Source organism: Pieris napi, chromosome Z (genome assembly GCF_905475465.1).
Source record: "Pieris napi chromosome Z, ilPieNapi1.2, whole genome shotgun sequence".
Classification (NCBI taxonomy): Eukaryota; Metazoa; Arthropoda; class Insecta; order Lepidoptera; family Pieridae; genus Pieris; species Pieris napi.
The window spans coordinates 4,204,299-4,230,015 of NC_062259.1; the positions used below are offsets into that span (position 1 = coordinate 4,204,299).

The following is a 25,717-nucleotide window of genomic DNA, read 5'->3' on the forward strand; positions in this document are numbered from 1 at the left end:
CACTGTCGTCTATTTCATGAAGTTTCCATAAGAAACCAAACGCCGTGTCTACTGTATTATAAATAGTTTGCCGGTTTTTAAGTCCACTTTAAGACAATCAATACCTGCACAATAATTATCAACGATGAAAGATCGCCTCCCATTTAACTCAAATCAATTTTGATTTCTTTCTCTTCTTACATCTTTTTTGTATGTCTCTTAACTCTTTTTCGTCACGCAACGTATCAAGATAAACATGTAATATTTCATAAAGAGTAACAACGTAAGAAAAATTAACAGAACTTGCTTGTAGCTGTGTTCTAACTATTTGAAACTTTACGAGCACAGAGTTTCAAAGGCACAACGTTATTGGAATTTCTAGATTTTTATTTTTTTCTAAAACTGCTTTTGCTTCTATTTTGGTCTAGGGATGTGAAAAAATAATCGATGAAAAGTAAAAATCGGTTTTTTTACGCGATTTTTATATTTAAAATAATCGATTAATAATAATCGATTATTTTTATAATTGAAAATTCAATCATATTCGATTTTTCATCTGCCACCTCCCGACATTATGTCTGGTCCTTTATAACCCGACCTCGAACTATTAGGGATATTCGATATACATCGATGTTTACAATGCGATACATTGAATTCGATTCTTTGAAGATGTATTGATATACTCGATGCATTGATGTTTTTTTGTAAAACATCGAAAGGATGATAAAACCAGTTAATTTTACAAAAACTCAAGTTTGAATGGAACACTATAATTTAAAAGTAAAATAAATTTATTCAGCAGCACAAGATTACATACAATTAAAAAGACAACAAAAATACTGCAATATGCTACTGAAAAGGCATACTCAGCATTTATCAAATTTCACCTAAAACCTATCAAAACGAGATTAAGTTAATTTCGATTTTGATTATTCTTAAACGTTAATTTGTGTTTATAATTTCTATTGGTTATTTTGAATGAAAAAACCCATGAAAAATAAAATATTTAGGGTGTTTATTTTGTAATTAATTCAAAAATTTGGAAAAAATCGATTATTTTTTTAAGAAAAATCTATTATTTATTAATCGATTTTTCATGCTAAAAAAATAATCGATTAATAAAAAATCGATTTTTTATGCAGAATGTCACAAATTTGGTCTACTTTAAATTTTTCGAGACAGATATTTGAGTGCCGCCGATTCTTCATCTAATTTAGATACTAAAATTTTGCCATCTGCTTGTAGTTCACCGTTTATTTAGTGTTTCGTCTCGATCTAGTTGAAATATGCAGGTGATGATGCTAGCGAAGACACGATTTCAGCGCGCCCTAGCCTGCAGCCTTATTAGCCTAAGGGTTAATCAGGCCCTGCTTACTACTAAAATCTAATCAATTGTAAATATTTTTTTGAAGTAAAACTTCTTTAGGCGCGACTAGACTAGTAACGCTTAAACGTAGTTTCCGCTTTTTAAAATAATACGATAGCGCGTTTTATAAGTCCGTCAGCGCCATCTAGTGGTGCATAATTTGAACTGATTTAAGTCAGGTTTAGGATAGCATTCATTCGTTTTATTTAATACTGATTCTTGTAATTATGTTATTACATATTAGTATATTTTTATTTAAAATGAAAATCCATACTAGTAACATGTAACCAAATTAAAATTCCACTAAAGAGGGAAGGTTTCCATCCTAGCTTGCTTTTCTTTTGTTATACATAGTAGTAGGCCAGTTTTTTCGCCTAATTTCGTATTTTAAAATTTTGGAAGAAGTAAATTAATACCAAATTATTATCTTAAAAATCGGGTCTATTTTATATAAAAATAACTAAGTTCTATAAGAGAATAGAAAAGTGAATAAAAAAAATTCACCAGTTTTAAAAAAAAAGTTTTAAATTGCAAAGTTTTTTGAAAATCTCTAAATAAACTTATTGATTTATTACTTTTAAAATAAGTAAATTAATAATAAATTTTCTGACGATTGCGACATTCTATAATATTCAATAACAAGGTTATATTGACATGTGCTGATCTTACCTTCGTATTTGAATAATCTTTGTAAAGCACATGAATAATAAATATAATTCAATTTATAATATGATATTTATTATTTAAGTTATTAGTTAATCATTTCATTGATATATGCCGTCAACGCCAAAGAAGTTTTACTTCAATCTCGCGTTAAAGTTACACGCACACACTTTTTTTTGTCTAATTTCCATTCCATTTCATAAATAGTTCTGCTATACGAACGGAGACAAATACAACATACCAACCATAATAAGTATATAAGTATTCGAACAAACTCGAGCCTGTTTTATTAATTACTCGAACCTAATTCGCTGTTTTGCTGATGATTTTTTTTTCTGCTTTACCAACAATTTCTGCTAACTTTATTGTATGCTAATTTTGTCTTGTATATATTTTAATTGTATTTTTTTATATTTTTTTTGTAACACTTATGTTTACTTAAATTCTGTTATATTGATTTTGTAAATATGTACTAAATAGCGCCAAAATGGTAAAAGTCTGTTATTGGTCTATTAGCTCGGAAGCAGCGCGTTGCGCGCGCAGCGCGCTCACCACGTAATATAATGTGTACTTGAATTGAATTGAAACCTCCTTGGTCGGAACACATTGTACTTTAAAAATTGTTTTAAAGCACCCATTGTTTTATTAGGAGAATAATGCTTTAATTTAATTTTCTTAAAGAAGTATGTAAATAAAATATGCCAATTAAAGTTTGTATTTCATGTCATAATTAGAATATTACCGAATGAGATTATATAAAGAAGTTTTTTGCATAAATCGCATTTCGAATTATTAAAATAATGTTTTTGAAAAATAACATCAGTTTTACATAGCGTTTTATAAATGGTTTAATGTAGTTTCTATTTAAGAATAAAAAATAACGCAGAGCAGAGGTTCATTTGTATCTGGGATTCACCATTTGAATATTAATTTGAACTTAAGATATTTTTTTAAGTTCAATTTATTTTATCACTATCAGTTTTATAAAAAGCAGAAAGTTTAAAGAAAAAACTTTTTAACCGGATGAAAGTTATGTATTATTATAAATTTACAATTATTTGACATAATTTTAAATTTAACCGACGTTTCGCGTGCTTTACAGCGTGCGTGGTCATGGTGACTGAAGACAAAAGGTGTTGGATGTCAAAAAGTATCACAGCTGTAGAAAAAGTTGCATTACCTGTATTTATTTCCCCGGAGTTGGTATCGACTAAAAGATGGAGGGTTTTGGCAGAAATGGCACACGATGTCCTCTATTTTCGCGGATTGTTTATCTTGAGATTTCAATTTGGATATTATTGGATCCCAGGTCTTTGACAATTTTAGGCCGTCTTCTCTATTGAAATTGGGGTGGGGTGTTTTTTGATTTCAATGGCTTCGCATACCAATCTTGGGAAGAATCTTTTTTCTTTCGCAAGTACTTTCGGTTGGTCAAACCGTATGTAGTGATTAGGCCTATGTAGTATGTGTTCACAGACTGCTGATTTTGTGTGTCTATGTCTTATGTCCGCAATGTGTTCTTTGAGTCTGCTGGACATATTGGGTTTAGTTTACCCTATGTAAGACAGGCCACAGTCGCAATCCAGTTTGTATATACCTGCATCTTGCAACGGGGTGTTACTTTTGATTGGTCTTAGGAATTGCTGAATCTTCTTGTGCGGCTTGAAAATTGTATGAATAGAAGCTCGTTTTAGGATCCGGCTAATTCTATCTGTAACTCCCTTTACATATGGCAGATAGGCTGGCTGGCGGGGAACTGTTTGTGTCTTGTTTTTGTTTTTGTGATGCAGCTGGGGGATGCGCAGCTTGTTTGGGTGTAGCACCTGTTAGACATGGTGTAGTTCCTCCTCGAGATGGGCAGCATCACAAAACCGTTGGGCTCTCTGAAACAAACATTTACCGACGGAAAGCAGTTGTGAAGGGTGGTGGTGGTAACCATTGAGGTACCAATCTGTGTGGGTTGCCTTTCTGTGTATTGTGTGACCTAGTGTGCCATCTGCTTTGCGTATAATTAAAATGTCTAAAAAGGGCAGACAGTTGTTGTTACATAACTTTAATCCGGTTAAAAAGTTTTTCTTTAAATGTGTAAAGGTTATGTCAATAAAAGACAATACTATGTGCAAGCAGAAAGTTATGTAGGATCTGATATAATGCGTTAATATTATGTTTGAGTACTAGAAATACAGGTCAATACTGAATAATAAGACCATTCCAATTAAGTTAGTAATACACAAAAATCCTTTACATATTTTTTTTTCTTACATTAAAAACCAGAATCCTTATAATTCTTAAAAGTTATGTAATAATAATTAGATCGTTATCATATCAATATTAGTTATAGGCCAGAGAAATGCTAAGCAGTGGTTCAATACCCCCTTCCAATATAATATAGGTATATTTACAATCAAGTATACAGTATTTACAATTTTCTTAACCTACAAAGTAATAGAAATAATTAAAATGAAAATCAAAACAAATATAAAAAGTTTGGTCCCTGTGGCGTTAAAGGTACACTACCTTTAACGCTGGCAGCATTTCCTCACTGTATTGCGATACTTATTCGTTGAGCCAGGAAAGTGCCAGCTTTGGGGCTACAATATTTTAGTTTTCTTTACTATTTTTTTTAGTTTATTTATTAGTTTGTACGCGATAATTGGCGTTTAGAAATTTAAAATTGACTAGTACTTAACTTCTAAATACAATAAATATGGTCTAACCGTATTGAACGTTATTTCTACAACTTATATTTACGGTACGAGATACTAATCAAAATTGTCATTTTATACTGAATGAATCAGTGGCGCTACAACCTTTTTAAGTCTGGGCTTCAGATTTTTGTATTTGTTTCATGAACATTTGTCGATCTAATAGGCAAGTAGGTGATCAGCCTTCTGTGCCTGACACACTCCATCGACTTATTTAGATCTAAGGCAAGCCGGTTTCCTCACGTTGTTTTCCTTCACTGTTCGAGCGAATGTTAAATGCGCACATAGAAAGAAAGTCCATTGGTGCCCAGCCGGGGATCGACAACCTACGACCTCAGGGATGAGAGTCGCACGATGAAGCCACTTGGCCAACACTGCTCACTGTCATTCTATACTAATATTATAAATATAGTAAGGAGATAGATAGAATTTGAATAAACTCAAAACTTCTAGACTGAATTCACAATTTTAAATGCACATCAATTATCCCAACGTTACAAAGCCTATATTTATTCTCAAAATATTTAATAAAATATGTCCAGCCTTGCCAAGTCAGGCATGGTGCGTTTTACTGAGTACTAGCAGCCTGCCCTGGCTTTGTTGTCTGACTAATATTCCTAGGTCTAATCTCAAACCAATATTAACAGAAACAACCCACAACGATGACAAGAAAGAAATAAAGAAGATCGACAAATCCACACAGACAGCATCGACATCGCAATCAATAGAATCGGAAAACTTTCTGGACGTTTCACCAGAAAGCATCACGGATATATCAATCAAAGTTAGCTCTTTGGGCTCTACAACAGCCAGCGCTAGTCAAAGTAACCCGCCCATCCAAAACCAGCCAGAAATTGTGTTGAAGAGACGACGCGCTTTAGAAGACCGTCGACAAAGGTGCGGTGAACCATGTTATTTTGTATTAAATAACAACGACCTAAAAAATCTTGAACAAGCTCTAAAGTGCCGTCTAATAACACGAGTTGAGTATCAATGCCTTAAATTGCAAAGAGAGCACGTTGAGAAGGAAGCAATTTTGTACACTATCCAGCAAATATTGCATATATTGGCAAATGAAGAAAAGGATGCTACACCAACTCCATCCACTAGTAAATCACGAAAAAATTAAGAATAATTCCTCATTAATTTTATTTTGTCACCTTTTTAATAGACGTTGTATAAGGTATAATATATTATAAATATGAATCCCATGGATGGGGAGAGGAAAATTATAATAGAATTTTGTCACTTATTGGAGAAATCGAAAGTGCTTTTTAATGGATTAAGGTGAGATACTTACTTAATTTTAATTTGCTTATTTACGCCATGGTTTTGATAAAGTTTTAATTTATTGATCTTAATTTTTGTGGGTCTAGTTAAATTTATTCTCTATACTTCATAACTCACTCATCTCTATTTCTTAAACTGTTTCGAAAAAGTAGTTAATTATTAACAATTCGTCTATTAACAGATAGAAGTAATTATACAAATACAGTTCGACTTAAAAAATTATGACTTGTAGGGAACTACCACAATATGGCCACAAGCAATGGCAGTCATATTTCGGCCGGACTTTTGATGTTTACACCAAATTGTGGAAATTTCAACAACAACACAGGGACGTACTAGATAGCAAATATGGTTTAAAGAGATGGCAAATAGGAGAGATCGCATCGAAAATTGGGCAGTTGTACTATCACTTTTAGTAAGTATTAGCTTTTTTAGGTTTAGTCAAACAGCGGACGGGGCGGGACGGCCACGGGGCGCCGACGGGACGTGAACAGTTATACTGTACTAATTAATATAGGAACATATTACACAGAGCCGTCGACGCCAATGGTCGCGTCCTACAACAAAAGTACGGCGGGACGGGGCGTGTTACATGGGTATTCGTTGTAGTAGTCAAACAGACAGCGGGACGCGACACGTTGCGCCCGGCTTTATGACAGCTTTGTATTCGTCTACAAAAATGGACATGGATAAAGTTGAAAACTCATCGAAAGTGTTTAAATTTTCAAAATTAATAATAAATAAATCAATAATAATAATATATCCCCCAGAAATCCCCTGCCTGATGCCTTCAAATACAAAAAAAATATAATTCTTGTGTAGTGTTATTACTGAGTTTTCATTTAATTTTAGAATTTGTATTTAATTAAAATCACTTAGTTCTTTGACAGCTCAAACGAACATACAATTAGTATGGTTAACCACACGGATCCTATTCTTACGATCTGTTCGTACTTCAATTTAGTTCCAATATCAGGAACGTGATATACAATAGTAAAAAAACTGTATTTGGCGTGTTTTTGAAATTTCCCCTAAAAAAGACCCTCGAATATTCTATCCCCCTATTCTGCCCCTAACTCGGTTGAGAAACCTCTAAATCTAGGGGGAAATGCCCTGATCTGGCAACACTGAAATCACGCCGAGTGTGGCGGGTCGTCCGACGCGACGCTTGCAGGATCATCACGTCCGCAGTGTGACATCCACGCCGCGTCGCCGTCCCGCCAGCGTAGCGTCGCCGTCCGGCCCCGTCCGCTGTCTGACCAAACCATTATCCTTTTCTTCCATTAGCTTTCAAAAGCCTAGTCGTATCATATACTTCGTAACAAATCAAACCTGAACTTACGGGTCTGAGAAACTAGGCTACTTTTAAAAATAAATCAGTGGCGCTACAACCTCTTTAGGTCTTGGCCTCAGATTTCTGAATCTGTTTCATGATCATTTTTAAATCTAATATTCAAGTAGGTGACCAGCCTCCAGTGCCTGAACCACGCCGTCGACTTTTTGGGTCTAAGACATGTCGGTTTCCTCACGATGTTTTCCTTCACCGTTCGAGCAAATGTGAAATGAGCACATAGAAAGAAAGTCCATTGGGCACAGCCGGGGATCGAACCTACGACCTAAGGTCGCACGCTGAAGCCACTAGGCCAACACTGCTCAGGCTACTCGTAACACTAATATATTTGCAAATATCTGCACATATCTATGACGTGGGTATGGATGCGAGTAAAAGCTAGACAATAATAATAACCGCAAGACAAAATAAGAAGAATTTAGGTCTTCACGTAAGTTTTTTAATAATATATAGCCCAGTATCATAGGCATTTGTCGACCCGGCTTTTTCTGGGATTTTAACCAACTTAAAGCTAGCGTTTTAACTTAGTTATATCAATAGTACGAGTATACACTACTAATGGTAGCTACTTATGTTGCAGTCTGAGGACTAGTGAAACTGCTTACCTTCGGGAAGCATTCGCGTTTTACCAGGCCATCAGAGCGAGGCGATACTACACACATGCAGTTAAAGAAGATAAGTGTGAACTTATGGTGAAAAAGCTACGATATTATGCACGATTTATTGTTGTATCGTTATTACTGAATAAATTAAAACTTGTTGATGATCTTATAAGAGAACTAGACAATCAAATAATAGAATATGGAACCACGTATAACGCTGAAGACCAAATGGAATGGACTGTAGTTGTTGATGAAGTTAAAGCTTTCCTTGATGCCGAGCCGGCCGTTCAGGTTATGTACAATGATATGCCGGCACCCGATATGTCTAATAGGTATTTATTATTTAAATTGTACATTATGACTCGTAGGGAACTACCTTAATTTTTTTTAGAATTACTTATATCATTATTGCTTTAATTAGACGTTATAATTACTAAGTTTTTATTGAGTTCAGGATTGATTGCTGAAACATGTCAAAATAATTAATGATGAAAATGTACATATTTGTAGAATCCATCCCGACCAAACGCCATACGTAGACAGAGGACCCCATATGCACTTAACTTTACAAGACGTAATTATAATTGGTAGTAGTACACAACAGGCAAAATTTTCTGAACTCACAATCGATATGTATAGAATTCTTCAGATATTGGAAAAAGAACCAATTGGCCCAGCACCTCAGGCCCTGAGTGAGGATATTCCTCCTCATGGGCCACCACCGGCTCCACATTCTACGCAAAGAGGTCAGAGAACTTAACATTACCTGCGTTTGATTGTATTTTTCCTTCTTCTTTTCAGTTGATAATGCTTGCTTAATGCGAATACAATTGTTTGCGAAAGAAAACATGTATTATATAACATTATGGAAAGTGCCGACAAAATATTTATGGCCTGACAATTTCTTTACATTCATGAAACCGAACAGCTATAATATTTTGACGGTAGCAATACAGTCTTTGGCGAATTTCTTTGTATTTGTCTAAATATTAAAGATAAACTGAAATATCTTTAATGTTTCCATTTTTCATTATGAAGTTTTTCGTCCTTAAGCGGTGCGGTGCGAAAGTCAAATTTTATACTTCAGGGAAGGACTTTATTATAATGTATGGTAATACTTGTATAGGTTACGTGGTCGGTGATAGCTTTCGTCGAGACAATCCACACAAGTACTTGTTGTTCAAGCCAACCGCACTGCAATGTCTGGTCTACCTAGCGAGCAGTTGCAATGATTTACCATTAAACGGAGCGATTTTATTATACATTTCGGCGGATGGCTATATCCCTTCTCACAGTCGTAACGCTGACAGCATCAGTAAGTTTCAAGTTGTGCCATTATTTCAAAAACAATAAATGCAACTAATAACTTCATCTCACGTTCAAAATCTTTAGAATTTGCCTTGAGTAGTAAATTAATATTCTCGTTTTAATTGCAACTGCAATATTATAGGAATTGTAATTTATTTCAGCTGGCTATGAAGCCGGAGGGTTTATTACATCTGGCAAATTGGATCCAAATCGGGATTCAATAAGAGAATCCAGGGGACAATCACAAGATAGAGGGAGCAGGGGAAAGGATCATTATCTGTTGTACCCTGGCGACATTTACCCTTTTACTAGAAGACCTTTGTTTATCATAGTTGAGTCGAATTGTTCTGGACTCATGCAGAATATGCCACGCCATTTCAATCAGCCACTTGTGATGTTATTGTCAGCTCAAGAACTTCCAGCAAATCTAGCAGGTACATATTAAGTAATTACTTCATAAATCATCTAACTTTCATATTTCTCAGCCTAATTAAACCGAACCAGTTTCATAAGTCTCTTATGTGTTCGTACTTGACGTACTAACAAAGTTACAATTGTACAAGTTATGTTTAAGTTTTCATTTGCGTAGAATAGTAGATGTGACAGGTACTCCGTACTGTGTGATCTAGTTCGGCCTTTTCTTGGGCGACCGATGGAGCTTTGACAAATACGTCCATCGTCCCTTTAAAAATTACTATTTTATTATATTGTTGTAAAGTAATAAATAAACATTAAGCAAATATGTAACAATCTTAAAAAAAAACGGTCGAAACTTGTGAAGCTAAAAATAAAGAGTGAGAGATAAAAACCAGTTGAAAAGGCACAACCTGTTTTAGAACGATGTCATCAAGGTAATATCCTAACGTTGTTCCTCAACAATCCCTTGATGGGATTCTGTGCATCGTGCGAGCTTTACACAATAGAAGAAGGTCTACTGGACGTTTGCGAGACTTTAGTCCTCGATTTTATGTTCCAGTGTGCACAGTTAATACTCCGAATTCGTATCGGTAAGATTCTAACATTATTATACGGTTTCATATTTCATTAATAATTTTCTCAATTGAGCAGAGTCTTTGCAAATTGACTTAGGTTTTTGCTATTACTAGAGTAGAATAAGCATATATTTTTAGATCTACGATTATACTACGATTTTGATTTAAATCTTCGGATGTATAACATAAGACGTAACTTTTATTTTCATATATCAATTGTTATTTATGTTTACGTATAAAACAATGAGTTATAAAAATAGAATACATACATTATATATTACATACACGTCTTTTTGTGTCAATAAATATTACTCTATCAAGTTAAAGAGTTGTATTACAACGATTTCAGATATGAACTTCTTCGCTTTCATGGGTGATGAGTTCCTTCGAACGATAATACTACGGTACCTCTTCTGTGAATGCTCTCTGCGAATGAATAGAAACTTCCGTTCCCGGTCTCAGATCGTCCATTCTACGCCTCCAATGCCCGAAGAGCTGCTGGCACATTCCTCCCTCGTTTCAATTATTTTGAAAATTTCGGAGCAGCTCGGAGTAAGTACACTGTTGTTTGTAGAACTAAGATTTATTTATCAAGGTCATAAGTGAGTTATGCTCCTTTATGAATGATATAGTTGTCTGAATCACAGATGAATTAAATGTGTGTCAATCTTCTCGTTATGTTACTTATAGGATAATGCTCGATCGTATACCCCTATTCATACCATTCGTGATTATAGTTTTAAATTACTAAGAATGTTATAAGTAAAAAACTTAAGTAATAATCAGTGAGCCGATAATTTTTTTTTAAACCAGAATAGAAATATTAAATTATTATTAAATAATAGGTTGGGGAAAAGTTTCTTCGCATTTTTCAAGAAAATTTACAACATTTTTTAATATAGTTTATTTACATTTAACTAAAGTATGTAGGTACCATTTTGTTCGATAACTTTTTGCCATCTTGTAGGTAGGGATATGATCCCATTGCTATAGAAATTTTGGGGCTTCTGATCAAAATACCGCGACAATTGGTTTTGGCAGTCCTCTCGTGATGTTAACCTGACACTGCCTAAAGAATTTTGAAAAGACCGAAACAGGTGGAAATCTGAAGGTGCAAGGTCAGGTCTATACATCGGATGCATTAACACCTCCCAGCCAAGCTCTCTTAATTTTTGCTGAGTGGCTAAAGATGTGTGAGGTCTAGCGTTATCTTGTTGAAAAACCACACCCCTTCTGTTGATTTATTCAGGCCGCTTTCTCTGAACTCCTTGCTTTAAACTCATCAGTGTTTCGCAGTAGAGTTCAGAATCGATGGTCAAAAAAAAAATTGAAAAAGCTTAAACCAAAATTGTGTTACTCTCACAGACACTGCACTAGGTCCATAAACATCGCAAATTTTTTTCGCGGCTTGCGTTGCATTTTTACCTTTTTTGTAGTAAAATTTTAAAATGTAGGTATCGAATTTCTTCATTAGATTCACTTATCTTGACGGTACGAAAAATAAATAAAAATCACACATTATCCTAATATAAATTTGGAATTATCTTCTTTAAAATCTCAACTTTCAATTTTAACAAAAACAGGTAATAAAATCTCTTTGGCTATACATACAGTATAGCCAAAGAGATTTTATTACAAGTTCATACATAGTATAATGCGAAAAGACTTTTTCCCCAACCTAATAGAAAATTTGAAAATTATAAAAACAGGCGACGATCACCACTTTCTCAAATGGCAATTGATAAATTCAAATAATGACAAAGCTGGTAAATTAATGCATATTAATAAAATGTTACTAAAATGCTCACTTACTTAATTTATGAAGAGTTAGTTAAGTGTTATCACTGCTTTTTTAACCGATTTATTTAAATAAAAGATTTCAATTACAAATATATTAAAAAAATATAAACATTTTACAAGAAATATAATTATAAGGTCCTGGTTTTTCATAAAAATTCAATCATATTTAAGTAATTATGCTTCGATTGCAAATTAGTGTTCGTAATCTTAATTTGTGTTTATCGCTTTCTTTTCAGGTAAGGAATCACTTTTCCGATGTTTCTGGACCGGGATCGGGGCCAAGGGAACCTAGGGATCAGAATTAGGAACCAATTTGTGCTCAATTATAATTTTCCTCTACTATGGATAAGATCTCCGTCAAAAATTTTGCTGTTTATACAAGTATTTAGTTTAAATAGTACTTTTCGTGAATCTTGACGGTTACGTCTTAAAGACGGTTGAGGGTTATTATACAAAGCTAGGATTCATATATATAAATATATTTACTATGTAGTAATTTTAGATTTTTAAATCTTTATCTAGTATTACGCATTTAAGATCTTGATGTCAATATCTATCTTTATGCCTATCAGTATCGGGCTTTATTATATTATAGCGTTTCTAAGTAAAAGTATAAAAAACTAAGTGTTGCTTAAACGATACATTTCAATATATTAATTAATGCTTTGCAACGTATAATTAACAAATTCCTATTGTCACTAATTACTAATTTGTAGACTTGCACTTGCAGTTAAGGCATCAAATCTCATAATAGCTTGCATTTAAATATGGATAAGTAAATGCTATGTTATCATTATATCATGAATGAAGTGAAATCGAGTGGTCCTGGAAAATTATTGCTTTAGTTGGAAAGCCTACGAGTATGATTTAAAGGAGAATCAATGTGTTTAGAACTTGTATGTGCTAAATAACAACACAAATATAAAAAGAGTCGCGGTTTCACCTAACAAGATCCGTTCACATTCAGCCAATGGCCTATTTCTGGACTCTAAAACAATCGTAAATTAAGTCAAATCTGTATTAAAATATGATAACATACAAATTTACATACTAATAATATTGGGCTTGTTTCTACCGACCAGTAATTTGTTACAGAGCTTGAGCTTTAAGAACACAGCGTACAACACGTTTCTTAACTCATAAACATGAATACAAAATCTATTTTTTAACATGTAACAACAAAACATAATACTGGACGTTGGAATCTGCCCTTGCAATTAAAAGGGTATATTTTCCTCTATAGTTTAGAAAATATATTTATGATAAATTCTATATCAGAGCATCTTACATTCCTAACAGATATTATATTTATTTTGGATATTTAGTAAAATCATGCTTTGCTTATTACAAATCGAAATTTGAACAGGGTATACCAACAAGATGGCAGATGTGTCAAGTGAGGCTTTAGTGAAAGAAAAACTTTTTCAAACCACTATTATTACATTTAATTGGTAAATTGGGACCCATCTTCGTTACTTCTACGTAAAAATTTTGAATTATATTGTTTATTAAAATATATTTAAAAACCAAACCTTCAAATAACTTTAATCAGAATCAGATCAAGCTTTGTAAAAAGTTATTTAAATTTCAATATCAAATTATTCTTGGAAATCTTCAATGTCATAAGTAAAATAGTTACAAACACAAAGTTATTCTATTGCTAAAGCCTGTATTGTTTGATGACCACTGCAAAATGTATAAAAGCAAATTATTAAGTACTCATTAAAATATTGATACAACTATATTTTTTAGTAATAAACTCATTACTGTGACATTACGAACACTTTTGGTCCAACGTTGGTATAAGAAAGAAACATTCATCCCAACATACTATGTAAGAATGTGGCATGTCGGCACTAAGTGTATGATTTACAGTCGAAGCATATGCGTCCCGTTAGTAAAAAAGTTTTGGTTTTGACATACAGGTGTAACAATAACAGCTTAGTCTAGACTCTTTATCTTACCCTGCGTCCGCAAGCCGTTAGGTTAGTAAGAATATTATAAAGTTTCATTCCTATGTAGTTTTGTGTGTTTGTGTGAGCCATAATTCATGCGAACGATTGAATTGCAACTTAGTAAGAGCTGCTAATTTGCATCATTACCTAATCTAACATTAACATGTCAACATCTCTATTGTATTATCTCTCTACGTATTTACTATTAACGTGTTAAATTTCTAACTAATAATGTTAATCTTGCTTAAACTTGCTACATATAATAATTACAATTTTAAGTAGTTGGTGTTGTGTATAATGTAAACTGGTTCAAAATTTTAAATAAATAGCAGTTTTTCCTTTCGAAATTGGCGACTTTTTCTTCAACCCACTTCCGAATTACAATTCAATTCTCAATTCAACTTACACTCAAGGAATTCTTGGTAACGAAATTGTTTCACTGATGATTTTTCTTCTTAAATATTGTGTTTACATTCACAAGCTACGTTTTTAATTAAATTTTCATTATTATTGATAATAAATATCAAACTATCACGGCACTTCGTTTTCTTGAATTATTACAATTTATTTTAATTATGTTAAATTAAAGTTTTAAAAGCATACAATATATATACAATACTTTGAAAAAGATTAGAACAAACAAGAGGCAGATGGCGTTTTTATGGATTAGTTATTGTAATTATTAAAGCTACAGCTATACCCAGAGTCGTTGATTTAAGTGTCTCCAATTGTCCAAATAATTATTCTACAACAAGCTACTAATACAAAACAGTTTGTTTAGCTTGAGGGTTTATAACGAGTTAAAGATTGTATGACACTTAAACATTAACTTTCGACGTTGAACTTAGTTAAACATTCAAAGAAACAATAAACAATATCGGCCATTATTTTGACATCGTAACTATGATATAATAACAAATATTTTGAATACATATAAACAATTATCAATAAAATTGTGTATTATTATAGAACGTTTTACTAAATTAGTTATACTCCTACTATCTATTTCAATATATAAATAAGAAAATTATTATTAATAACATTTACTTAGGATGATTTCTAATATCGGAGCCGTATCTCAACCAAACTCTTTGTATACATTTATCTATATTTTACGAATACTAATAAAATATATATCTAATATTAATAATGTATATTACATACACAGATGACATAATATTGAGTTTAGTTATTATTACCGTTATTTATATAGGGCTAACGATGCAAATGAATTTGTCACGCGTTAGACTGAGCGGCAGTAACTACAGCTTAAAAATGTTTCCAATTCCACAACTACTTCAAGTTTAAGGATCCGGTAAGTTTACTTGCATATAAAACCATATTATGTTATAATATGAATTAAATAAACATTGACCGCCTTATGTCCAATGATGACGCGAAATTCACAACGAAAATAAATTCATGCTCGAAATTATATTTAGAATGTTGGTCCGGCGCCGATGGGTTCGCCAGTTGAACGCAGATATTGACCGATCACAAATCGTATTTAAACAAAAGTGAAGTGATTTTTAATCAATCAAATTATTTATATAGTATAGTAAGACAAAAAGCTATCAGAGGGACTTCAAACGCGTCAAGGTAAATTCGTGATACTGATCAGAAATAACAGTAACCGAGTGATACACAATTTATTCATACCTATTTTCACATTAACCCACGCAAACACACTATGTTTTAGTAGCAGATACTCTCATTGAAACGAAATGTCGTGTTGTTGGTTGGACAGCGGTTGCTTTGCTGGGTCCGTGTGAAAAAAGGGAATTATTAAAGGAGACTGTGGACGTCATCCGATTCCTTAATTGAAATTTATTCCTCTTACATTTATTTTGATTAAACATATGGAATTGTCACCAGATGAAGAAAAAAATATCCCACCGGTGCCAATAAAAACATATCAGTGGGAAGATTTGAGAAGAGCTCGAGAGGCTGGAGGTTATCCTTGGACACATTTACTTAAAGTACCTCTTCAGGGGCAAATCACAGCAGAGGATATCATCAGATCAACAACGCCCAGAAGAAGTATGTCTCGTGAATTTTCGAGGTCACGAACTCATTCCCCGGTTGTCGGGGATGTACAAAAGATTTTAAATTTAGATTCATCTCCTGGAAGTAGCCGTAAACACGATGACGATGGAAGAGATGAAGGTGTTCATATACCGAACTTCTCTAAAGAGATATCTTTAGATTCTGAAGATGATTTTTTAAACAAAAACACAGTCTCAAAATCGTCCATAAATCTCGTTACTCCAATAGAAATCCCAAAAAATATTTCTCCCAAAAGTATTTTAAAACGTCGGGCACCAGAACCACAGTATATTGGAGTTACGGAAACGCGCGAAAAAACCAAATGTTGTCATCCTCTTGTAAATAAAATAAAACATTTAGCTGATAAAACGCTACAAAAATTAGATAAGATCGAAAGTGAAAAATCTCCACTATCAAAGCGAAAGAAAAATGAAGAATCTCAAGAAATAAGGCAGTTAAAAAACTCACCCAGTGCCGTACGGCGACAAAAATTTAGTGCAATAAAGTTAGGGGACTCGGATGAAGTAAGTAAAACAATCTGCGTAGACACACCCCCACCCAGAAAGAGAAAAGAACATATTTATGAGGATATAGATGATGCAAAAGGAATATCTTTTGAAAATCTTCAAAATATATCTCAAGATAAGGTAGGAGAATTACAAAAAGATAACGATATTCATGTCGAAAAGAGATCTACTAAATCCTACGACCCAAGTTTAGTCGCTGAAGATACATCCTCTTTAAAGGAAGAAGAACATGTTATGGAAATATTACATAAAAATATTGACCAGACTCATAACGGAGTTATGACGGAGGATGATCATTATATAGCTGAAGATGCAGTTCATCAAACAACACCCAACACTTATAATACCTCTCACAACATTACAATTACTGAAATCACTGATGATGAATCTACGAGTAATATGGAACAATCTTCAACGGTACCTATTGAAGTTTCACCGAGTCCAAGTCCCAGAGAAATACAACGAAAACGGAAGGAAGAATTTCAAGATAACGATTGGTCTAAACCAAGCAGGTAAATATGATGTTTTCGTTTATATCTAATAATGATTTGTGAATTTCGAAACAAAATTGAGTTTTTTTAATATCTTCAATATTAAATGGTGTATGACATAACGTAATTTTAACACACACAAAACCAACGCTAGCTGTACGTCTGATAAATATAGCTCAGTCTAAAATGTCTTCCTGCATAGTAGGTAAGCTCTTTAGAATTGTCATCGACGATCAGTGCCCGCAGTTGCTTTCACTCCCGTGATTAGTTCATTTACAACCCTGCTTTCACAAACACGCTGTACGTTATGTATTGTCTTATGTGATATTATGAAGCCGTTTGAATCGTAAAAAAGAAGATTTTCAAAAATGGATGAGGTGAAATAGGAATATCTTTTGTACGTCAGTAATGAGTAATTTGCGTCGGTGGACATCGGAAGGTGGTACCCCTTTAGAAAAACCCCTAAGACCAACAAGAGAAAGCAGTGTCCAGCTATATACACCTGAAGTGCGCTGCGCTTGCCAATTTTTTCAATCAGATTCGCTTTTACCGGAACGAGTAAATCCAGTGGGCACTCGACCAACGTCGCGGGCGAGTAATTTTATTTCAAATCTAAGGTAAGTCCACCTACATTCATGCAATATTATATTTATGACGGAAATAACGACCTGCAAAATAAATTCTGAAATATATAAATGAATATTGCCGGTGACTGCTGCGTCTAAAACGAGCGTCCCGGTTGTCCTAATTATGAGGCGTGAAGCGTGTTTGTGTGCGTGCGGTTTTAAATATAATTTTACAAGACAGACTTCTTAAATTATGCGACTTTTTGACAATCTTAGCCGGCTTGGCGAATGTTTATGTGATATTTTATGCGAATATTAATTATACTGTATGTTAATGTATTTTTACTATGACAAATGAAATAAAGTAACATTTCATTTATTTTCAAACATTAACTCTTTTTTCAGTGATCACGAATATGAAATCATCGAAAAGCCATCCCCAAATATTACTTACACGGCCCCAAGCGTAGATGACACACCCAAAATGGTAAAAACCGAAGACGAATTGTCAAGTATTTCTTCTTTAGAACGCAAATATTTACAAAATCAATCTGATGAAGAAGAAATTGAAAGCAAAGAAAATATCAATGAAGATAAAAAAGATAGTGCGATGAGTGCAGAAGCTTTACAAAAAGATATTGAAGAACGTTTTTTCGTTAATACGCCTTCGACAGTATCAAGAACTGAATGTGAAATTAGTACCAGCCAGGTTGACTCGTCTGCGTTGGAAAATTTACCATTAAAAAGAGACAGCCGTACAAAAAATGGAGAGAGCATTGACAGTAAAATACAACAACGATTAAAGGAGGGAACAGGTAAATTAAAATCTCAAGCTGGAAAACTAAGAACAAAAATTAATAATATGAAGATGCCTGATCGACCTAAATTTAAAATGCCAGAAAGACCCAAATTTTCATTTCCCGATAAAAGTAAATTTAGCCTACCAGAGAGATCTAAAATTAAGAGCTTCAATATAAAAGAAAGGTTTTCCTTGGGAGAACGAAGAAAGTTTTCTTTGCCTGACAGGCCAAAATTTAATGTTCCCGAGTTTCCGAAGTTTAAAATGCCGGAAAGACTTCTAACTAACTTCCAGAGTTTAGGAAGGAAAAAAGAGTATAAAGTAGATGATAACACTGAATCTACTTCCGACTTACAAAACACAGCCACCGTAGACTTCGAAGTAAAAACATATCCAAGACTATTTTCAAAAAAAAATAAAACTCCTCTAGCCAAAACATCGTCTTCTCCCACTTTAAATAGAGAAGATACACCACCTCCTACTTTTACCTTTACTCGTATGAAAAAGCCGATGGAAAAAACAGCTTATGATCCTGTTAGGTCAGAAGAACCACGAGAATACGGTAGTCTCGATAACAAAGAAGGTGATTTTACTTCTGATACCGTAGAAAAAAAACAATTTGAAACGACGTATGATTTTGATAGAATGCCCTCATATGACTACGAAGAGGAAGAGCAAGAATTCCAGAAAACTGAAAATTCACACCCAGTTTCACAATTGATGCCAAATCAAGAATACACGCACATAAACGAAATAAATAATGACGAATTTTTCGTTCGACCGAGAGGAATATCTCGAGAAAATATACAAGTAAGGGAGTACTTGAGCGATGAAATACGACAAGCGTTTCAGACACCGAAAAATGTTTTGGTCACTATGGGAACGGATTCTAGAGATGACGGGCACATGTATGCCAACGACTTAGATGTCGATAATGATATAATCGACGACGAAAATATCAAATACTCAACGGAAGATCTTAATGAAAGGGATGACGGATATTACACATTCCCACCCGTTAGACCATCTAGAGCAAAACGAAAGAAGAAAGAAACTGATTCGATAAAATATATTGACGATAGCGTAAATGCCAGTATGCAGTTTAGTGACGTAGATTTGGGAATTTCTGACGAACAACTTGATGATCAACCTATGAATGATAACTTACAAGGTCATGCCAATCAGGAATTCTCAGACTTCCCTCCTACAACTGATTTACGTTCCATTCACGAATATGCAAATGAAGAAATTATCGAATATCCTGATCAATTAGTTCAATCACAAACACTTCCTATGCCACCAAAACGGAAAAAGAAATTTGGAAAACAAGACACAAATTCCTCTTTGGCAACCTTCGATAGTTTGACACTTCCGGAAAATTTTGAGAAGCCTCAGGATCGCAGCGAAGATGTAAGTATTTTTAATTTTATTTTATTAAAATTTAAAGCCAATCCGTAGAAAAAACCCACAGATGAACAGATGTGGTTGTGTTGTCTCATCTCAATATAGATATATATATAAATAATATTATATATATATCTACATTGAGATGAGACAAACCAATATATAAACGTGATACAAAAGCATAATGTTTATATAGGGTACCTATATGTATAATATAATATCACAAAAATAAAATGTTAAGGTTTATAGCTATATATTATATTCTCCTAATATACTTTCCTAAAGATTATTGAATTGTTATTTAAATGTTAAATATTTTTTATTTTAAAATAATCTTATTTTAGTTACATAACATTGGATAGGTCAACCAAATTTTTATAAGCAAGGTCGGCGGTAAATCTCTTGACTTTCAAGAATTTTGATGAGCTAAATATGAACTCTGGATATTTGTAAAAAGACTGAGATTGTATAGTCCAAACTTCAAATGAGATTCAACCGAGCGCATTGGCACAAATCCAGATACATATACTTTTGGATGTAATGCGAATTTATTTTCGTTGTTGGCCGTTAGCGATTGTTGACCTAGTTAAATAACTTCTTAAGATCCAGTGTTCCACCTCAACAATAAGTCTCTGAAGTATATCTATCTGATGATAAGATAAAAAGTAGCCTTGAAACCATATTGCTACCGGCTGAATAAAGCTGATGATTATTATAATCAATTAATTTTTAATCAGATATCATTTACTTACATAGTAGGTTTTGAATGAAGGTTGTATTCCCAAACCGTTATATTCCGTGCCCATACAATCCCTTATTTTTATTTCATAAATGTCGACAACGAAGCATAAGTATTAATTATAATGTTTTCGTGTACAAAAAAAAATCGTTGAATTACTTTTAACTTTAACTTTTACTTAATCGTTGAAATAGTTCATAAATTTAAAATTCACTTACTACGTATGTTACTACGTAGTAAGTACACATGTTAATGTAGAGGGAAAATAATGATAATCCTAAATTTTGCCGTAAGATGACAATTTTTATTTTTTTTCAGATAATCGTGTATCGAACTGAACACGAATACACTGTTCCTCAAGCTGAGTCAGCTATAGATCCAAGTCCTGCGCCACCAAAACGAACCCGTTCGAGAAGTTCTCGTGAACCATCTCTGTATGACGATGATCGAACTTCGAGAGGGGCAGATTCTCTAATACTTGACACAAATCTACCACCCGCCAGTGACATTGATGGGAGATCAGAAAGTTGTCATGAAAGTCCAGGATATGCTACTGTCGATAAAGGGGGTAGTCAACAAATTAAAACGGCTAGAAGATCTAAAAGCAAAACACCACCACGACGCAGGAAAAGTAATAGTTCTGAAAGAAAGTATTACACTGTGGGCAGTAGTAAAACTGTTGTTCCAAGTAGACCGCCTAGGAAAAAATCATCTATAAGTCTTACGACATTAGATAGCTTCGCTCGAAGATCTATAAGTGGTGACTTTACGCAATACGATGAGATAGATGAACCGCAGGTTGAGGACGTACATAAGGACTTAAAATCAGGAGAAATTTTAAATAAAATGAAAGATAGACCGTTGCCCCCTCCACCTCGCCCACCCAGGGGACCAAGAAAAAAGAAAAATTCATCAGTGGATGGACTGAATGAACTAGATAAGATAGTGAATATAGAGAGCCCACTGACAAAGTCTCCTTCCCCCTACTTATCCAGTGAACTCCATCAAAGTGATATAGTAGAAATAGAAGTCTCTACACAAACAGACCCTCTTCCAGATGATGTTGATTTTGACATAGAAGAAAACTTGAATATATCCATGTCTAGTTCCTTAAGGGATCTCGTAAATGAAGATTCCATGCTTGGTAAATTATCAGATAAAACAGGTTCTCGGCCTACATCAAGATCTGAAAAATCATTAAAACTGTCTGACCCAAAAATATCTGGCCTCGGACGTTCATCGCCCACTGTAATCTTGGTTGAAAAACGTGTATCAAGTCCAACTAGAATAAACGAAAGAGACGAAATGTTAACCGAAGCATCATTAACTGTTCAGCCTATAGATGTTGATCAAAGAGAATATCCTGAAGTACCACCCTTACCTAAATCAAGAAAATCTTCTGCACCTAAGCCTTCAGCTGTTACATTAAATGACCGTACCCTTGAAAGAATTTCTGTTGAGACAAGTCGTGATGTTCAATTAGATAACTTGGTTACACAAAGAATGCAAGTGAGAGATCTAGATGTCGGTAGATTAAACGTCTCTGAATTACAAGCTACTAAAATCCTTGTATCAGATATTGAAGGTATGACACTACAGGTTAATGAATTAGATTCGAAATCAGGCCATATATCAGTAAGTGGCATAGAATTCTCGCAATCCGTTATTGATGAAATTGCTAAGAAGTTTGCAGAAATGACTGCAGTTAATTCAAATCAAGCATTTACTCAAGCACAGCCAAGTGTGGGACAGATACCTTCAACTCCTAAGGCCGAAAACAAAGAAGAGGAGACGCAAACAGAGGCATCTCAAGAAGAAAGGAAAAAGGAAAGTAACATTGTTGAAAATATTGATGATGATTCTCTATCTGCAACATTTGCACCTCCCCTTAGTATCGAAGAGAATATTCCACCTCAAAGACCCCCGCCTCCTGATCTTACTCCACTTTTATATTCATATTTACAAGACTTTGCGTCCCCACCCCCTCAAATTTATTTTCCTCGAAACCTTCCACCTACAAATTTGCCAGAGGCCCTCCACACAACACCAGCCCCACCTTTACGGCGATCAAAACGTAAGCCCGCCGGAGCTCTAAGCGAATCTAGTTCTGATGATACAAGACCTAGACCTTCGCCTCGAAGAATGCCTGTTCCGGTCAGGTCTCAGGAGCCAACTATCACCGAGGCAGGTGCCCAATTCTTAAGAGTGTGCCATAATTCTATTACTCGTGCTGTAAGGAATTTATATACTTCCTTTATGAACTACGTCCATGGTGCGCAAGATAAAAGAGATGTCCAAATGGCTATGGTTATATGTTTAGTATTAGTCGCAGGTTTGATCATGTTTGGCTTAAGCGATAGTAGGGCAGTACACCATCACCATTGGGAGTTTTTCAACCCTCCAGACATACCCCAATAATTAAACAATAATTTCAAGTGTGTTTTGAGTTGATTATATTAAGCCAAAAAAACGAAAGTAAACAAGCATTTCTGCCAAACTTTCCATACGACTTTACTTAGTAATAATAAATAGGTAGCGTTAAGATCAAGAAGTCCTTATTGACTCGATCTTCGGGATTATGTATTAATATTGTGTAGACTTGTCATTATAAAAGTAGAATTAATTATCCTTTAACAATCATCAATCAGTAATTTATTTGTGTCGCTCTTGTATTCCTAAAATGTTGTATTTTGTTGATTATTTAATAAACATAATTATTTACGAAGTTTTCAAACAAATGAAAAACCAAGTTATTTTAACGTTGAAATAAAGTAAAAAATAAAAATACGTGCTAAAACTTTTAACAATATGAAATGTTATTTAGTTTTATATTATTGAAATTATAACAACCACATAATATTTTTTGTGTGGTTTCAGATGTTATGCATTTTGTTTTCGTTGTGTAATAAAGAAAAATTGACAAATAAATATTTTTTGTGCCGAATATAGCTTCTTAGTAAAATGCTGTTTTACCTGCCATCTAGTGGGCGCTATTGTGAATCTGAAACATATCTGCGGGCTCGACTAATTTTCATATTTATGAAAGGAGTTTGATATTATATTACATATAAAGTCAATAATATAATTAAACATCATAAGATTTACTTGAGTTTGCTATTTTTGTATCGTTAATACTTATTTTTTGTTTAATCAAATATATGTAACGTATATTTACAAATAGTAAGGTAAACAAAATAGTTGCAAAACCGCCATCTAGGAGCGAATAAAGAAAGTACTATAACTTGACACCACAATGCTTGTAATATTAATGTTGTTGCTAAACTGAAGATAGAGCTTCTTAAGAATATAAATAATACATTGCAATAGCTTTCAATTTTAATATTTTATATTTTTATAACAATATAATTCAAATACATCATTTCTCCTGAATATGTAAATTAAATATAAAATATATAATTAATACATTAATAATAATGAAATGTGCAATATACTTAGCCAACAATAGATTGAAATAGTAAAATGAAGTAATAAAATATAATGAAACATTAAATTAATATTAAATAAATAAATATGAAAAATATTAAAGTAAAATCAATTGACAACGACAACAGTTAAATTTAGTTTCATCCAGTTTCAGTATCTGTTAAGTTTTTATTGATGTGGTATAAGGGGCAAGACTAATATTGGTAACTAGATGATCTGCGTTTAGTTAAGATTTGAACTCCCAGGTAAGATTTTAAAATACATAGTTTAACCACTGAAGGCAATGTAAGCAGGTTTATTTTGCTCTTTTCTTTAATATTAATATGAAAATGTTCTCTGCTCAAATAAATTTTTTGTATCAGTATATTTTGGTGTAGGCTTAAAATATTTTAGATACCTAAGTTAATCAAGAAAATAAAAAAAAGTAATTGCTTTAAACTAAGACATGTTTTCTTTAAGTAATAGGTAAAATTGATTTCAAATTATTGTACTCTTACATAGCTGAACAAACTGTTGAATAATTATAAAGATAGTAAATAGCTTTTTTAGTTTAGAAATTCTGATTCAGAATTTTTACTTTATTACTTGATGTCGGCAAGCCTAAGGTGACTGTTAGAATTAATTTATTAGATTTGTACATAGAAATTAATTGACTCGAAAAGTTAAATTTTTTATATCAAAGTGACAATGTGCTTTTTTACTTTTTATATATACAGAGAAAATTTAGAATCATAGCTCGAAAGCATCATGCCAGCAGGTTTCGGCTACAAACACTTTTCTTCAAGGTAACATCACTTGCAAATTCCCATGCTTGTTCTTAGTTTCTGCAGCAGGGGCCCAGGCAGTTGCTTTCTAAGGATTTCTGCGTCCATTTTCGTGTACATAGGTACTCTATTTCTTTTACACACTGCTGAATCGAATCCCGGATCTAGTGAAGCTTTAAGTTGATTCATTTTGATTTTGTCTTTACCATATTTATGCAATCAATGTTTACATTTAAGTCTTTTTACAATGATTTTAAATTAATGGCTTTCTTTGCTGCTTTAGTATGTGCAACATATTCAGCCTACACCGTGTAAAGTGCATTGTTTCTTAGCTTATTGTTGATCCAGCGTAATTAATGCCATTGTTAAGGTCTAAAGCAGTTACTAGTTACAGGCAAAATTATCTAAATGTCGTTACTTTCGGTACCATTAACATGTTCATGTTGTGTTATGGATCTAATTAACAAATGTTTATGTTAGTTATCATTGTTGTTAGTGAACCTCCGATATATTTAAATATATGAAAACTGTTAATTAAATCAGAAAAATGTCTATTTTTTCATAAAAATTATAATATTTCATAAAAATTAAGTTAAATTTGAACATTTAATGGTAAAATATAATATGTATGTATAATATAAAATGACTTCACACTTGACAGTTAACAACTATGAACTAACATAAAAGGAAATAATTTATGTGACCATTCGTATGATTTCTGCAAGCTTGTGGACAAATAAAGAAATGGTAAATTGAATCTCAACAAAAGAGGAAAAGACAAAAATTAGTATTTATTAAAAATATGAAATACAGATACAAACATGTTATTACTATACTTAATGATAGTATCATCGTAAATATGTCATAAATATGTATTGATATAATGAGAATGATAATCTAAATTGAATAACTATAATAATATTTAA

General features: G+C 33.2%; 2 protein-coding genes across 6 annotated transcripts in view; both read left to right on the top strand.

The window, feature by feature from the left end:
- The window catches only part of LOC125062689 (protein SCAI), a 33,849-nt gene extending 19,491 nt beyond the window's left edge, over positions 1-14,358 (top strand). For all 3 annotated transcript variants that reach the window (XM_047668763.1, XM_047668765.1, XM_047668764.1), the window contains exons 2-10: positions 5,361-6,000; positions 6,236-6,418; positions 7,935-8,288; positions 8,467-8,702; positions 9,083-9,271; positions 9,426-9,698; positions 10,101-10,271; positions 10,606-10,808; positions 12,293-14,358. In XM_047668763.1, the coding sequence (XP_047524719.1) occupies positions 5,915-6,000; positions 6,236-6,418; positions 7,935-8,288; positions 8,467-8,702; positions 9,083-9,271; positions 9,426-9,698; positions 10,101-10,271; positions 10,606-10,808; positions 12,293-12,361 (1,764 nt within the window). In that variant the 5' untranslated portion in view covers positions 5,361-5,914 and the 3' untranslated portion in view covers positions 12,362-14,358. The remainder of the gene's footprint in view (positions 1-5,360; positions 6,001-6,235; positions 6,419-7,934; positions 8,289-8,466; positions 8,703-9,082; positions 9,272-9,425; positions 9,699-10,100; positions 10,272-10,605; positions 10,809-12,292) is intronic.
- A 1,117-nt stretch (positions 14,359-15,475) lies between these two features.
- On the top strand, positions 15,476-23,527 carry LOC125062169. 3 transcript variants are annotated; one of them, XM_047667857.1, is made up of 4 exons: positions 15,476-15,610; positions 15,887-17,096; positions 18,047-19,850; positions 20,902-23,527. In XM_047667857.1, exons 2-4 carry the CDS (start codon positions 16,054-16,056, stop codon positions 22,999-23,001), a joined length of 4,947 nt encoding a protein of 1,648 aa, XP_047523813.1. In that variant the 5' UTR covers positions 15,476-15,610; positions 15,887-16,053; the 3' UTR covers positions 23,002-23,527. The 3 variants fall into 3 exon arrangements, with proteins under 3 accessions (XP_047523813.1, XP_047523811.1, XP_047523814.1); XM_047667855.1 differs by lacking the exon at positions 15,476-15,610 and having other exon boundaries at positions 15,677-17,096; XM_047667858.1 differs by lacking the exons at positions 15,476-15,610; positions 15,887-17,096 and adding an exon at positions 17,196-17,692.
- The last annotated feature ends 2,190 nt before the right edge of the window (positions 23,528-25,717 follow it).

Excerpts from the sequence above, each read along its gene's own strand:
- LOC125062169 (XM_047667855.1), top strand. The coding sequence starts at position 15,871 with ATGGAATTGTCACCAGATGAAGAAAAAAATATCCCACCGGTGCCAATA. Across the intron at positions 17,097-18,046 it reads GATTGGTCTAAACCAAGCAG|TGATCACGAATATGAAATCA; the intron begins GTAAATATGATG and ends CTCTTTTTTCAG. Across the intron at positions 19,851-20,901 it reads CTCAGGATCGCAGCGAAGAT|ATAATCGTGTATCGAACTGA; the intron begins GTAAGTATTTTT and ends ATTTTTTTTCAG.